Source organism: Leptidea sinapis, chromosome 20 (genome assembly GCF_905404315.1).
Source record: "Leptidea sinapis chromosome 20, ilLepSina1.1, whole genome shotgun sequence".
In the NCBI taxonomy this organism is placed as follows: domain Eukaryota; kingdom Metazoa; phylum Arthropoda; class Insecta; order Lepidoptera; family Pieridae; genus Leptidea; species Leptidea sinapis.
Genome location: NC_066284.1, coordinates 9,814,733 through 9,830,026, shown reverse-complemented (window position 1 = coordinate 9,830,026; position 15,294 = coordinate 9,814,733). Strand labels below are relative to the sequence as shown.

General features: G+C 36.1%; 1 protein-coding gene across 1 annotated transcript in view; it reads right to left on the bottom strand.

Annotated features, from left to right (window-relative positions):
* Positions 1 to 603: 603 nt before the first annotated feature.
* Positions 604 to 15,294, bottom strand: part of LOC126970349 (uncharacterized) — a 76,103-nt gene continuing 61,412 nt past the window's right edge. Inside the window, exons 3-9 of the mRNA XM_050816203.1 lie at positions 12,042 to 12,156; positions 9,000 to 9,130; positions 8,012 to 8,104; positions 5,212 to 5,368; positions 2,484 to 2,592; positions 1,035 to 1,105; positions 604 to 638 (exon numbers count right to left, since the gene is read on the bottom strand). Of these exons, the coding sequence (XP_050672160.1) occupies positions 604 to 638; positions 1,035 to 1,105; positions 2,484 to 2,592; positions 5,212 to 5,368; positions 8,012 to 8,104; positions 9,000 to 9,130; positions 12,042 to 12,156 (711 nt within the window). The remainder of the gene's footprint in view (positions 639 to 1,034; positions 1,106 to 2,483; positions 2,593 to 5,211; positions 5,369 to 8,011; positions 8,105 to 8,999; positions 9,131 to 12,041; positions 12,157 to 15,294) is intronic.

The following is a 15,294-nucleotide window of genomic DNA, read 5'->3' as shown; positions in this document are numbered from 1 at the left end:
GTCTCTTGGAGCTTGGCGTGTATGGATTGGTGCGGGGCTGACCGGAACGAACGATACTTCTTAGGAGATTGACCCTTGGAGTCCTTTCCATCTTTTTCATCTCGAGGTACAGGCCTGAAATATGAAACAACAAATAGTAACACAATTGTACGAATCTTTGTTAAATAGATAGAAAATAGACTGAAATATTGAGTAGACCGAATCAAAACAAAAAGTCCTAAGTAATTTTGTATATAATAATAGTAAATATCACCATAATACAAGAGTTTTCTCTTATGAATACTGTCATTTTGGCCAGATACTTCATAGATTTCTTACACAAATTGTTCTATACCGCGCTTTCCATTTTCAAAGTATTTCTTGAGCGATATCTTCTCAGCATCAGAAATATAATAAAAATGTTTCTCAAAATAAAATAATCAAAATGCTGTTGTTGTCACTATTTTTATTTTATCTACTGAGTTTTCTACTTTAGTTCATACTAATCCAATAGCATTATTATTAGCTAGCGTTGGCTAGTGCACTTACTTGTGACTGGTGGAAGCGAGTGATAGAGCCGAGAGCGAGGACCGGCGGGATACTTGGTACCAGAGCTCGATTTGCTTATTGTAAAGCTGTGTGATGTGCTCTGGAGCCAGCTCCGTACCCCAGCCGCGGTACTGTCGAATAATGCTTATTTTGAAACAAGCATGATCATGGCACCGCCTTTCAAGTGGCGACTGAAAGGCGGTTCGTGCAATGTGAATGTAGTGTTTGAGAATTGGCTATGACTCTATCATTTATGATAAATTTTTTAGATTACGCAAAATTTTTAGGGGCCCTGATTGATATGGTAGTGTTTATTTCTTGGATAGGGTCACTTGTATGCACCTTGTATTCGCCGGCTCGCTTGCGTAAGTCCAGCACTTCCCGGTACCAGGACTCGCCCTGCGCCAGCCCCAACGGCTGCAGCCCAGCTGCCCGCAGCGTGGTGGCGCTGTCCTCCGCACCTGCGATGGCTGCCGTCCCCGCCGAAGCCCCGTCCACCCCACTACTCCCCCCCTCTACCCCTCTATCACCCACCAACCTCTCGCTCGCCTCGACATCATTCGACTTCCCTTTTCCCCTGCATTTTGTAAATGTCCCTTTAGACGCCTCGTACACGTATTGAGAGAACGGTCTAAATTTCTTTTTGTACTCGCTTTTGTAACGTTTTCTATTATCTTTGGAACGATCCTCTCCGTTGTATATGAGGGCCGATAGTGCGCTACGGAACGTCGATTTTCTGTAAAATTCCATTTCAAGTGAGGCGTTTTGACGTTACGATGATATGCGGCAAGTAAGGCCCGCGCCGAGCCTGGTTCGTGAGGTCATGCCCAATACTCACAAGCTGGCAATGCTGGTAGAATGGTTAGTAGTGAAAGACAGGAAGGAGCGCGGTCGATGGCCGCACTGGTATCAGTGTCTGTAGTGTTAGGTGATACAACGATACACAATCTAACAAAATCTGAACGTTCACATTGACAAGTGCAGGACACATTGCTATTAAAAAAATCTAGTAGCTGACATTCCGAACTATCTGGTCTAATGCTACTCGGCTCGAAACCGCCACCGTGAGAAGACGAGATGTAAGCAAATATCAAAAACGAAATTTAGACTTGTTCTGCTGTACCCAGGAAGGTGCTGGTTAAAGATATGGCAGAACACGAACGGAGGAAACTGTCACTGATAACATATTTGAAAGATTATAAAATAAATATTTACTTTGTTGTTAAGTTTGCAAATTTAGTCAGCAAGAGTTTCCTTCGCTATAAAATTAGTACACAAACTAGACAGAATCAAAAGCATAGCAGTGACGAGTTTCTGAAACCTGAAAAGAGTTGACAGAGGAACTAGTAAAAGGTGATAATTATTAGTAAGGAAGGTTTTTCAATATTTCTTTTACTTTTTATAATGAATTATATATGTGATGATGATTATTTGCATTTGAAATGGTTTAGCATAAGCTGCTTTAGCGTAAGCAAGCATGTTGTTACAAATTTCAATGATAGATTGTTTCTTTGTTATCAACTTATATCAATTTCTATTGACGTTTTCGAGAACAAAAGATTTAAATATGTCAGATAAATTTTGATAAGAAACATGCTTAATAAACGAGATCATGCGAATATTAATAAAAAAAGAAACAATCTATAGAATAATGATCAAATGGGTTTAATTAATATCTAATTATAATAAAAAAGCAAAGAAATCCCTAATAAAGCATTAATAAAGTATAAATAGTATAAATTCATAGTTGATTCGTGCACTTTAGCAATTTAGCACTCGGGGCCCCAAAACGGTACCTACAGTGCGGACCTGTTTCATGGGTTTTATAATAATTTATTATATCAAAAGTTTTATGTTTATATTTTTCATTAGTAAAATTGTATATATCAGTGCTTAAATGAATCAACTTATGTTAAATAAGTGCTTTATAATATAGTAGGTAAATATAGGTATACCTTTGTACACCTGGCTTCTGACCGTTCCACAGATAGTCTTCGATGTACCGTTTCTGACCTTCGTCGTGGTCATCAGCGTGGTTCATCAGAGGTTCAGCTTCCAACGAACCTTGAACATTAAGTTGCTGTAAGTTTAACAATCTTAGGAGTTTCGACAGAAAAACAATTCAAATTAAATTTTCAAATGGCATGTTAAGCAACATCTTCAACATGGCCTTTCTAGGTTGTATTAAATTCTCAGACTGTGAGTTGGTAAACGAGTTGGTGTATATGGGATGATTGAAAGATAAATCAGAGATGCTGTTACGGAGAAATTCGTGGAAGTACAAAGATAGTTAAAACAGTAATCAGCAAGTTAGCCAGAATTTGGCAAAACGGTAATGAGTTGTACCTTTAAGTAAAATACCACATAGAAGAGGTCCGAGATAGGAATCTTGGGGAACGCCTGAAGATATTGGGAGACATGAAGATACCCTCCAATAGTCACTGCTTGTCTTCAGTTGGAAAGGTAAGAAGACAACTAGGAAGTTTTGTTTTGGTCATAGAGAGACAACCAGCCAGAGACAACCAGAACATCTGGAGAAACTGGTTATGGTGGGAAAGATCAAGAATTAAGACCACGGGTCGATCACCAATCCGCTGGTCAGACCAAATATAGACCAGAATAGGTCTCGATATACCGAATGCCCTACCCCCAATCACAGAGTGCTGTAGAGGCATTTTGTTGATAAGGCAGCAAAGGTCTTTCAGGACAAGCACCACCTTCACTATTTACTGAAGTTCACACGAACAGGGGGAAGAGTTTCTATTGTGCGATGTCATTGAATACGCAGAAATATAAAATCCGCCTCGAAGGCAGTGGAACAAGGCATGCGAAAATCGCATCCAGCATTTTTATTTATAGCGATAAGGGTTGAGACGTGTAGACAATGCAGTGCCTCTCAGGATTATTGAAAAATCCAAAATTAATTAGTAATTTCACTAGCTACGGTGCCCTTCAGTCCGAAACACAGTGAAGTGTAAGCAACTTCACTGCTTCACGGCAGAAAAAAGTGCCGTCGTGGTACTCATAATTTAGCCGGCATCCTGTGCAAGGGAGCAGCCACTGATAAATGCCCTAAGTCGCCTCTTCCGACACCCTAGGGCCCGGACTTGTGTATAATACTTAAATGACATCGAGACTTCATTAATCCTTGTTTACGAGTACAGTTTTACAAGGGTAGGACCCTTCAAACTTTTAAGTACTAAAATTTGTTACAAGAAATTTCTTATTTCTTGAGTCGTTAGTACGAAAAGTCACAACTTTGAGCAGAAAGGTAAAGACTTTTGTGAACATAATATGTTTCATTATCATATAATTATACTGACAATATTCTTAAAATTTTTTGTTGACTGAAGCTGAGAAATATTCATATAAAATTCCATTCGTGTTCATAAAAGACAATTATTAAAATTCATGCATAATTTAATAACCGCATGAAGTTATAAACTCTCTATTCAGCGCGGTTTTAATGGAAAAAGTTTACAGTGATGTTATTAAATCTGTGAGTCTATGTTCGTCAACGGATGGCAATATATAGCAACACTGAGTAAGTAACATCACAACATTTTAATTTCTAATTCGAGCTATACTGAAATGATTTATAGAAAAACTTAAAATTTTACGAATGTCAAATCAAACATCGAAATCTTCTTGAACCAATGGGAGACTCCTTTGCACAGGATGGCGGCTAGGTTATGGGTACCACAACGGCGCCTATTTCTGCCGCGAAGTAGTAATGTGTAAGTAAGCATTATTGTGTTTTGGTCTGAAGAGCGCCGTAGCTAGTAAAATTACTGGGCTAATGAGATTTTACATCTTATGTCTCAAGGTAACGAGCGAAATTGTAGTGCCACTCAGAATTTTTTGGTTTTTCTAGAATCCTGAGCGGTACTGCATTGGAATAGGCAGCGCGTATCAATTACTGAATCAGCTGAACGTCCTGCTCTTCTCGTCCCTTATTGACATAAAACAATTCTTCGTAAAAGAATCTCGACCGTCAAATAACTAGTTGTTTTGTAAACACGTTGTTTATTATTTCTTATTACCTACACTGTTCGAGAACATTCGAGTTTAATCCTTAAATATATAATTCGCATACTTGGTTCTTTGAGTCATTCAGTAATTGTGCGATTATGTGAACATTTAGGGCGAAATGAATACAAGCGATACTCGTTCTAGTGTGTTACTGGATACTGTTACTGTTTCCTAGAGGTCAATTACTGACTGCTGCGACTTGTAATAAATTATTTCCAAAATTATACTGTTTTTTTCCTTAGTATATCCATCTTAGATAACCAGATCCAGATTGATCCATCATATAAAATTTAAATTTAGTTTATTTGTTTGTTATGCTTGTAACAAGAAAGAATATTATGTTTAAAATCGAGATAAAATGTTCTCTTATTTTAGCCCAACATTTTTTAGAGATCTCTTTTTATCCCAATAATTTTTAGAGCTAGGATTGAGTTGCAGTTGACTAATATTGATTTTTTATTACTTTTCTTCCGCTTCTTCTGGTTTGTCGTTTCTACTCTTCCCTGCCATATGTAGTAATGAAAGCAGCTTTTTTTTTCTTAAATCTGCCTCACCACACATTGGTTTATTCGAATAACCCTATATACCTATTGTTTTCAACTAAGGCATTAAAGGGCGTCTTTGTTCCAACCAATAATTTTTAGGTCTTACCTTCAGCAGCCGCTGCCTTCTTCAGCGCTCCCATAGATATGCTCTTACGTGGAGCAGAATCTACGCCGTCTTTTGGCCATGCGAACTGGTTCCGGTACTCTGTGCTTACTGGGTCAGGTTCCTTAGCAGCTAAGACTTCGCCCAGAGCAGTGGTTGCCTGAAGATATCATTAATTTATTCAAACACAATCATTTTATACGATAACGTACGAAGTACTTTATATGCGCCTTAATAGCAAAGAGGATCTAAATACTACGTAATAAGAGGCGGAACTACCTGAGTAAAAATTGAAATTTAGTTTAGTATGAAACGTGCAGTCATTTGACATAAGTTTGAAATAGTAGTAACTAGCTGACCCGGCAAACGTTGTTTTGCCATATAAATTGTATTGATCTTGTGCTTGCTAGTTGATAAGAGATGGCACTAGTTGTATTCGTTAGTAACAATCACACTTCTTTTATATTTTGTATAATTCACCCTATAGTTTTATAAATTATAGCCTATTTGTTATTCTGGTGTGTAAGCTATATTATTGTAAAGTTTCATCAAAATGTATTCAGTAGATTTTGCGTTAAAGAAGTTCAAACATACATCCAGACATACAAACTTTCACATTTATAATATTAGTAGGATTACGGTATCGCGATTGGCCACGAAGTATAACCCGGCTATGTTTGAAAGCGAACAGTTGCTTATAACGTAGTGGATTTCGGTCTCCAGATCTCCTTTTTTTATAAGATTATAGCCGTCATCTATCAATCTGTCAATGGCTGCACGTTTCATTAGTCGATTAAATCGCTTTGGCTAGCATGCTCGCTTGGGTTTCTAGAAACCCAAGCGGCAATTTTGGCCAATGGATCATTCTAGCTATCCAACGCGAAAATGCTGCCAGTATTCAGGGAAAAATTCTTCGTAGTGATAGTTTCTACTGCATATAATCATATTAAGTATCGCGTAGTTGGGTCAGGTTCCTTAATAAGACTTTGCCCAGAGCCGTGGTTGTCTGAAGACATCATATATTTATTAGTACACTGCATGAACAACAAAAACTTTCAGTTCAGCCGAAACACCTCCACTGCGGGACAAACGCCTCCCCCAAACATGATAAATGGGATCAATTTTTGCGATAGAAGGATAGTTCTTGTTAGTAATTATTGTAACTATATTCATCGATTTTCTTTTCCTATGGTAAATAGATATAAGGGTAAAGATAAAGCAGTTCTGTACAAGCACAATTCGCGTTTCTGTTTAAAGCTTTTGAAATTATAATGACTACTGAGAGATCTCCAGCCTCAAGGCACGAAAACAATTGGGGTGCCGATATAAATTTTAGATTTTTCGAGAATCCTGAAAGTCTCACCACTTCTTATAAATAGTAGACGAATGTATTTTTTTTCTTCAAATTTAAATCAATATTTTGGGGCTTTTATACGTATGTACATTATAATCTAAGTACATTAAAATGAAGACAAAAGAAAAACAAAATTCTTAACTTAAACTAAAAAAAAAGTTAATAAAACGAAAAGCAAGTTATATCAATAGTGTTCAACAAATAAGACTTATGGATTCAAACAGACATTTACAAACATGCCTGTATCAAATCTGTTCAAACCCATAAGTCTTACAATTTTGTCTCTACTAGACTGCAATCGGACTCATTCCTTTAACAAGTGCTCAAGATCCTCAATTGTTCCACATGACTCACATAGAGGTTACCCCGCAATTTTCATCAAAAATTTAAACGTATTCAAAGGCATGTGTCCGGATCTCAGTCTGTGAGCAATAACAATCAACATGTACTGTTTATGGTACTATTGCTAAGTTTCTTCAAATTTTTTCTCTACTTTAATTCCGCATCGTGCATAAATTTTGGTTACATATTTAATTTGTATAATTAATCCTAGAAGTGAGGAGGTATATCAATTTAAAATAACAAATTCTTTATATTGATCTCTTATATATCCTACAGATTCCTGGGGCACTGCAGATTAAACAAACACATCTCAATCTTCGGCCTCAGAGATTGCAGAGTGTGTAGATTCTGTAATAGTGCAGAAGAGACCTCGTTACACTCTCTCTGAATGTGGTCCTTTAATGCGTAAACATAGCATCTCTTTGGGAAGTCCAATTCTTCAACCACTTGAGTTACGTCAGCTCAGTGCAAAAGACACTATAAGATTCATGAAAAGAATTAATCTTAGCAGTGAGGTATAGTTAACAGTGGCTATAACAATAGATCACGTTGGTCACAGGGACACAGAGCTGCACTGAACTGTACCAAAGCTACTTTACAAATCACATTCATAACCATAAAGGCATAAAAGGCATTTATTTTCTCAAAATTGATTCCTTTCGAATTCTTTTTGATGTAATTTGTAATAACTACTAGATGCTACTACCGATTCGGAAACAAATGGCGCTCTGAGAGAGAAGAAGCGGGGCAAGAAACTCTACCAGCATTCTTTTTTTGCGGTCTTTTAAATAAAAATAATAAAATAAAAATATACAATATTGTACAGTCATTTCTATCGCTATAAAATAATCACAATCTAGTCCCAGGCTGTCCGATCATTTAGATATTCAGCAGTGGATTAATAGGATTTACGACAGAGCCATTTTTTTATAAAACATTTAAATTTATTTATAGATAATGCCTGAACAGTGACTGGGACTTTATTATAGAAGTGTATACATTTATCCCTAAAGTTATTATGTATCTTATGAAGCCTACTAGAATTAGTTACAAGCAATCCCTTATTTCTAGTGTTATATATATACATACGTATGTCCTCTTGCTTACCTTAGGTTCAACAGTGTCAGTCCATCGTGGCTGGCGAGGACCTTCAGACTTGCTGCGACGTCCCGCGCGATCTGAATCATTCCTTTGTTGGCTCTGACCAAAAAGGTTATTATTAATAATTACCAACAAATTAATATAATTCAAATTCAAATATTTTTATTCAAAGTAATTATTAATTTGTCTAAATAATTAGTAATTTATTAATTTGTCCATATGGTCCCGTGGACCTTTCTTCCAAGCATTCCAAGAATCTTTTTTCTAGCGATACTTTTTTCTTATACAGTTTTAGTGTAAACTTGATTTTATCTACAGTTGGTCTATCTGTGACATCTTCAAGCTTCTGAAATGTCTTGAAATCTACTGACGGCACCAAACAAGACAATTATTGCAATTCTGCTGTTTATATTAATTGCATTGCAATTTAATATTAACCTCAATAAATGGTTATATGAATTGGCTGGATACTGTCCACTGTTGTATTTTTATTGTGTAAATAAAATATTTTTTTATTGAAGAGGATGATAAAGGAGACTAAGGGTCACCTATTTTATTTTTATGAAAATACGTTCAGCTGATGGTAATTGATACACCCTGCACATTAAAATGCAGTGCCGCTTGGGGTTCTTGAAAAGCTAAAAAATTCTGAGCGGCACTACGATTGCGCTCGTCACCTAGAGACATAAGATGTTAAGTCTCATTTGCCCAGTAATTTCACTAGCTACGGCACCCTTAAGTTCGAAACACAGTAAAGTTTACACATTACTGCTTCACGGCAGGAATAGGCGCTGTTGTCGTACACATAATCTAGCCGGCATCCTGTGCAAAGGAACCTCCCACTAGTCAGCTAATGTTTAGTGATCACCACCGTCCACATTCTCCTGCAATATCAGAGGAATCGGAAATAGGAGCGTTGTTGGGTTTTTTTTAATTTTATTTCAGAATAAAAGTTTTTATGTAGGCCCAGAATAATTATTGAGCTTTTTCTCACCCGAGCGCGATCGAAGGTCGACGTCTGCTGAGGACGTATCTCATCAGCCGGGGCTGGGTCGAAGAGCTCGTTGGTCTTGTACGCTACTCCAGGATACTTCTTACGACGAGGCATTGCGGGCTCTATGGCTCCTAGACAAAAATGACAGTAAAATAAATATAAATAAATAAGGCTTTAAGATGGACCGACGATCTGGTCAAGATGGCCGGAGTAGGTTAGATGAGGGCAGAGCAGGACCGATTGTCATGGCGATCTATGAGGGAGGCCTTTGTCCAGCAGTGGACGTGGATAAAGGCTTTATAAACGGTATGACATCAGTTTGCTTCCCCATAAAGTTTTCCACAAAACTATCTCGTTGGATAATCAACCCCTTTCAGGCAACCTCTTCAAAAGTTACATGAAGGGGTAGCATTTATTATTAGAAGTATTCATAAGTGTGATGTGCAGAAATTCTAAGGAGAATAAAGAAAATCCTTTGGGTCCCAGGGTCCGAGAGGAGTAATCCCCAACATAACATGAAACAGTGCTCCGTTTGTCTTGGCTAGTTGGTGGTTTTTATTTTTTCGCTGCCTTTCCATGCCAATGTTGCCAGAGGAAATGTTAATGTTAAATTTTATTTCATTAAAACGTATTTTATTTATTTTAATGGTAATTTTAATCTTTTGACACACTTTTTACACAAATTATCTTGCCCCAAGTTAAGCATATATAGCCTTATGGGTTACAAGACAATGATATATTTAATACAATATACTTACTTAAACATACATACAATTATATAAAAATACATAAATACATTAATTAAACATCCATGACTCGGAAACAAACATCCATATTCATCATATAAATGCTTGCACCTACCAGGATTCGAACCCGGCACCTCTAGCTTAGTAGGTAGGATCGCTAACCACTCGGCTATACAGGTCGTCAAATATCTTAATAATAATATTGAATAATATTGGAACTAGGTGGAACCTCTGACATGTTTTTGTAAGAATTAGATACGAATCCATTGATTACAACTGTAGACTGTCTATCTTGAAGGTAAGAGCAAAACCATTTCAAAATACAACCGGAAAGTTCTATCTTCTTCATTTTTTCAACCAGTAATAAATGATTAAGACGATAAAACGCTTTGCTAAGTTTTTGAGAAAATTAATACAAATCTAAAGGCAGTGGAACGTGATTTAACTAGCCCGACCTCTCCATCTCATGCTTTCCAAGGTTTGTTTCAGACACAATGTTACTTTAGATGTGACAAGTTTAGCAAGGATTTCACCGTTCTCAAGTTCTCTTAGAGTAGCCCTTTGAAATGTTGCAATTTAAGGACTTAATATTGAATTCTTTAGAGGACGCAATTTTATTTTTAGGACATGTGTGGGGGATTAATAGAAACTTAACCCCAAGTGGGGTCCGCCCTTGACCCCGGCCGCCATCTTGGAAAAAGAAGTCCAAACAACTTTTTTGCTATATCTCGGAAACTATACATCCTACAAAAAATTCGTGAACACATAATTTGTAGCAAATCACTTTGCCTACAAATATGTTCATAAAAATTTTACCCTTAATTTAAAATTAAAGATATATAAGCAAAAAAGTTTCAAAAATAAAATTGCGATCTCTAAAAAATGTAAAGCTCGTGTAACATTTCAATGGAATAGATTGATATAGCACTGGCGTTTTTGAGGTAAGGTACTCGCAGTACTTTGATCACGTGATCAGTCAAAAAACCACTCGAGTGCCTAACGTTTTATAAACAATACCTACAGTTTAATCCCAAATATTTTTAATTTGACAGTACTCTAACAACAGTTTTTTTTAATGAACTAGAAAACTTTAATACACTCAGTTGAATGCTGCGACAAAAAATGCGGCGTTCCGTTTTAAATAGTAACGGCTTCACAGTGTACTAAATTGACGTTACACTGTACAGTGGTCGTAGTGCATATCGGAACATACCCTATGTTGTAATAATTGTAATTCAAAATAATTATTCTTTTCTTTTCATTATATGTGGGCGGCGGTGATCACTTAACCCGTACGCTCGTTTGTCCTCCTATTCCATAAAAAAAAAAATTGTGTAATAAAATTTAAGCGGCTTCACTCACAGATAAGCTTATTAAAGTTTAAGTATCTGTTATTATATTTTAAGCTATAAATTACATTGTATTTTATAAGAATTGTTTTGTTTTGAATAAATATCCGTTATCTATAAATTAATTAACTTTATGAATGAGTCGAGAAAAATAAGTTACAAATACATTATTCCTTGGATGGATTAAAAAAAGGATATCACCAAAACTTTCCATAGATGGTCTTTGAAATATCAAAGTAGGGCTTATAATGTTAAAATCATGTCGTCAATTTAGGATTGTGAGTAGGTAAAGAAATCGGCCGTAATTGATTTAAACAAAAAATGGTATTTCTTAAAATTTGAAATTTCATAATGTTTCAAATTTATTTCTAAAACTCTATTTCAATAACATATTAATCAAACAAAAACACAATTTCAACAATGCACAGTATATACACAGTGAACTTTTCACTAAATCCATTCAATATCACTTAAGATATACACAGCACTAATGTTGCACAATACGTCAGCTGTATAGCTACAGATATACTGCTATAAGCATTTTGGTGACGTGAACTCACGAGTTTCACCCATCCAATAAGTTTCTAACTAAAGTATATATTTATTTCTTTTATTATTTATTTAACGCATGCGCCTGTCATGAGCATGTCGGTGACGACAACTCACTAGATTTCACCCATCCAATGAGTTCCTAACTATATATTTATATTTATTTCTTTATTAACTATTTATTTATCGCGTGCTTCTGTCATGAGCATGTCGGTGACGGGAACTCACTAAATTTCACCCATCCAATGAGTGTCTAGCTATATATTTATATTTATTTCTTTAATTATTTATTTATCGCGTGCGCCTTTCATGAGCATGTCGGTGACGCCAACCCATATGATTTAACGCGGCTTTTTTTGCGGCTAAGTATTCACTTCAATAAGTCTGTGATGGCATACCTCTGGTGATGGGCAGTGCGGTGGGAGGCATCGGCGCCGGCTGTTTCACCACGCCCTGGTTCTGCTGCTCCTTGAACTCGTGCCATCTGTATGTGCTGCGGTACTCCGAGTGCAGCTGAAACAATATACAGCTCTGTAAATAACTTGTGAAGATACGAAGAAATGGTTTTAGTAATCGATATGTAATATAGTACAAGCGATATTAGTAGTCGGGCTAGTATATATACCAGTAGGCTAGATTATGGGTACAACAATGGCACCTTATTCTGCCATGAAGCATATGTTTGTAGTGTTGGGCGCCTTAGCTAGTGAAATTACTGGGCAAATGAGACTTAACATCTTATGTCTCAAGGTGACGAGCGCTGTTGTAGTACAGGGGTACTACAACAGCGCTCAGAATTTTTGGGTTTTTCGAGAATCGCGGCAAATGCGGCGCAAAGAATCTGAGGGGCACTGCATTGTAATGGGCAGGGCGTATCGATTACGATCATCTGAACGTCCTGCTCATCTCGTCCCTTATTTTAATAATTATCTGAGATATGATAGTGAATAGGTGAAGCGAAGTGCACCGGTCATCACATAGTTTAATTTATATGTAAAGATGAAAGTAGATTATTATTGAATTATGTACTAGTGTGTATCTCTTTATTACAATATGACACAACTACGAGACAAGTACCGCCATTTTCCTAATGACACGGCGCCTTTCAGACGCCCTTGTTTTCGATACGAGAGTATTTACCATACCCTTGGAATCTACTAGTGTATACGTAGACGACCAGACACTCGATAACGTGTTCTTATTTTGACTATTAAGGCCGGGTTGCACCAACAAACATATTAAAGGAACGGTTAACCAAAAGCGTGTTGTACCATTTGTCAAATTACCTGTCGAATTTTCAAATAAATATTGGATATTGACTTGACATTTCACTTCTTAACTTTAACTTTGCCAAGGAATACGACGGTGCTACACACATTCCGCAGTCTATGTTAAAGTCAGAATTACTGTTAACGTTAAATTTGACATAAACCTTTACAATAGCAGGTAAAAAAGGCATGATTCAACCCAGCCTTTGCCTCCAGCTAACGCACGCATTGTTAAGCTAAAACACACATACAAGGTGTTTTCAGACAACTTTGGAACGAAAAAATAGCATTTGGAGATATGAACACAAGTTCATCCTGTTACACACACCCTTAAGTCTTATTTATAACTTGCCAGTGCTTGCTGTTGGTTAAAGTTAACAATCCAGAGCTATTTTGAACTACCATTATTCTTAAAGTTAAAAGTTTTATCGGCATAAAGCATTTGTTTAGTACGAAACTCAGAAGAGTTATTCTTATGGCTTGTACTAGTGTTTAAGTTCATTTATTCGGATAAGTTATCCATAACAAGATTTGTAAGCTATGTATCCCACCTTACACCTTAGGGAGATGGGAATGGCTGAAAACCAGCGCTGCATGAAAATATTATTTCAAGCAGCATAAGCTGAGCCTACTCCCTTTTGTCTTAATGTATGTTTGTAATAAGCTGATATTGTATACTTAAATTAAGTTCAAGGCAATAAATTTTATTATTTTTATAAACTATTTGCGCCTGTTAAAATTTTATGAAATCTTACGTTTTCCACGAAAGAATTTTGCTTGAAAATATAATCAGGCATTAAATGAACTCCAATTGTTGAAGTTCGCTGGCATTTAGTGACGCCTTAAATCAAAATTGTTCACGCATTGTAGAGCTGTCATATCGTCTGTACGTTGGTGATACATGTTATAAATATAACTATATATAAAACAATAGAGGACATAAGATGTTAAGTCTCATTTGTCCTGTAATTTCACTAGCTACGGCGCCCTTCAGACCTGCTTTACGGAAGAACGGCAGAAACGGCCGTTGTGGTTCCCATAATCTAGCCGGCATCCTGTACAAAGGAGCCTCCCACTGGATAATTTATATGTCTAGAACCTAGATAGCTGTGAACACGTTGAAAGAAATAGTGACGAACTGTTAGACTCTATTTTCAGGAACGCACGTACATTAAAACAAAGTGACTTTGACGTATCGCAAGTAGGGTGTAGCGGTCATGCACACTAAAATAATAAAACTGGTCTGTTATCATGCGTTGCCTAACAGCTAAAGACTCTATCTAGACGTATAGATTATCTAAAAAAAAAGTCTTTATTGTCAATTAAATCTTTACAATAATTATTTAGTTTTTCCCATTTCCGTTCACGTTCGTTTACGTTCACGGACGTGCAACGTTTCCCGCGTTTATTTGCAAGGCTACTTGACATTCGGCTTGCAAACTTCAGAATTGTCAATGTCAGACAGTATGTCTGACATATAGTCAATATTTTGCATATTCTTGGTTTATTATCAGGTATAACTTTATACCAAACCTTGGTATATTTGTAAGGTTGTTGCAATTTTATTATAATTTTGGTGCATGACAGTAACTGCATAGTATGTATTATTACGTTATAAAGCTGATCAATGCAAATCGCATTAAAATCTGTGCCACAGTTTCACATGTGCACATCATCAAATGTAGATTCTGTTAATTATTCACAGCACGGTGACGAATTTTATTTGTTTAGGGTGACCATGATTTCTAAATTGATTATAAAACTTATAAATATATTGTAAAATTTTTTTATGTCAGCGATTAGAAAAATTTTGTGGAATGCAAATTTCTTCCAGAGACTATTTGATTGAAAATAAAGTATGCATTTTTAAGCAAAATTGCTATGTTCTGGAGTGATATTTAATAAGATAGTAACTATATTTTGAAGAAGACATACGTATCTAAATTTAATAGAAAATCTTGGAAATATATTGATATATACTTAAACATTAGAAAAAAAGAAAAATTCTGTACATTTTTAATTCGGCACCATTTAAAATAACGACATTGCATAAGTTAATATGTAAATGCAATACATGTTGTTCTTAGGTTTTTATCATCAATAAATTTAAAAACTTGTCAAATAAATTTTGCAGAGATTATATTTAATATACACATGCAAATCTGACGTCGTATTCTTTGTGAAGCTTTCACAGCTTTGCAGCCGATCGCCATTAGACTTTGCCCATACGTTGTCAGTGCTTCAATAAATGAAAAAGGACACTTTTATATCCCGAAATTTTTAGAAGTATAGGAGGGAGCACGATTCAATTTTTAGACCGGGTCTACATATAATGAATGAAAGCGAAATAAAACTATTTAAAAATATTACGGAATTAATAACT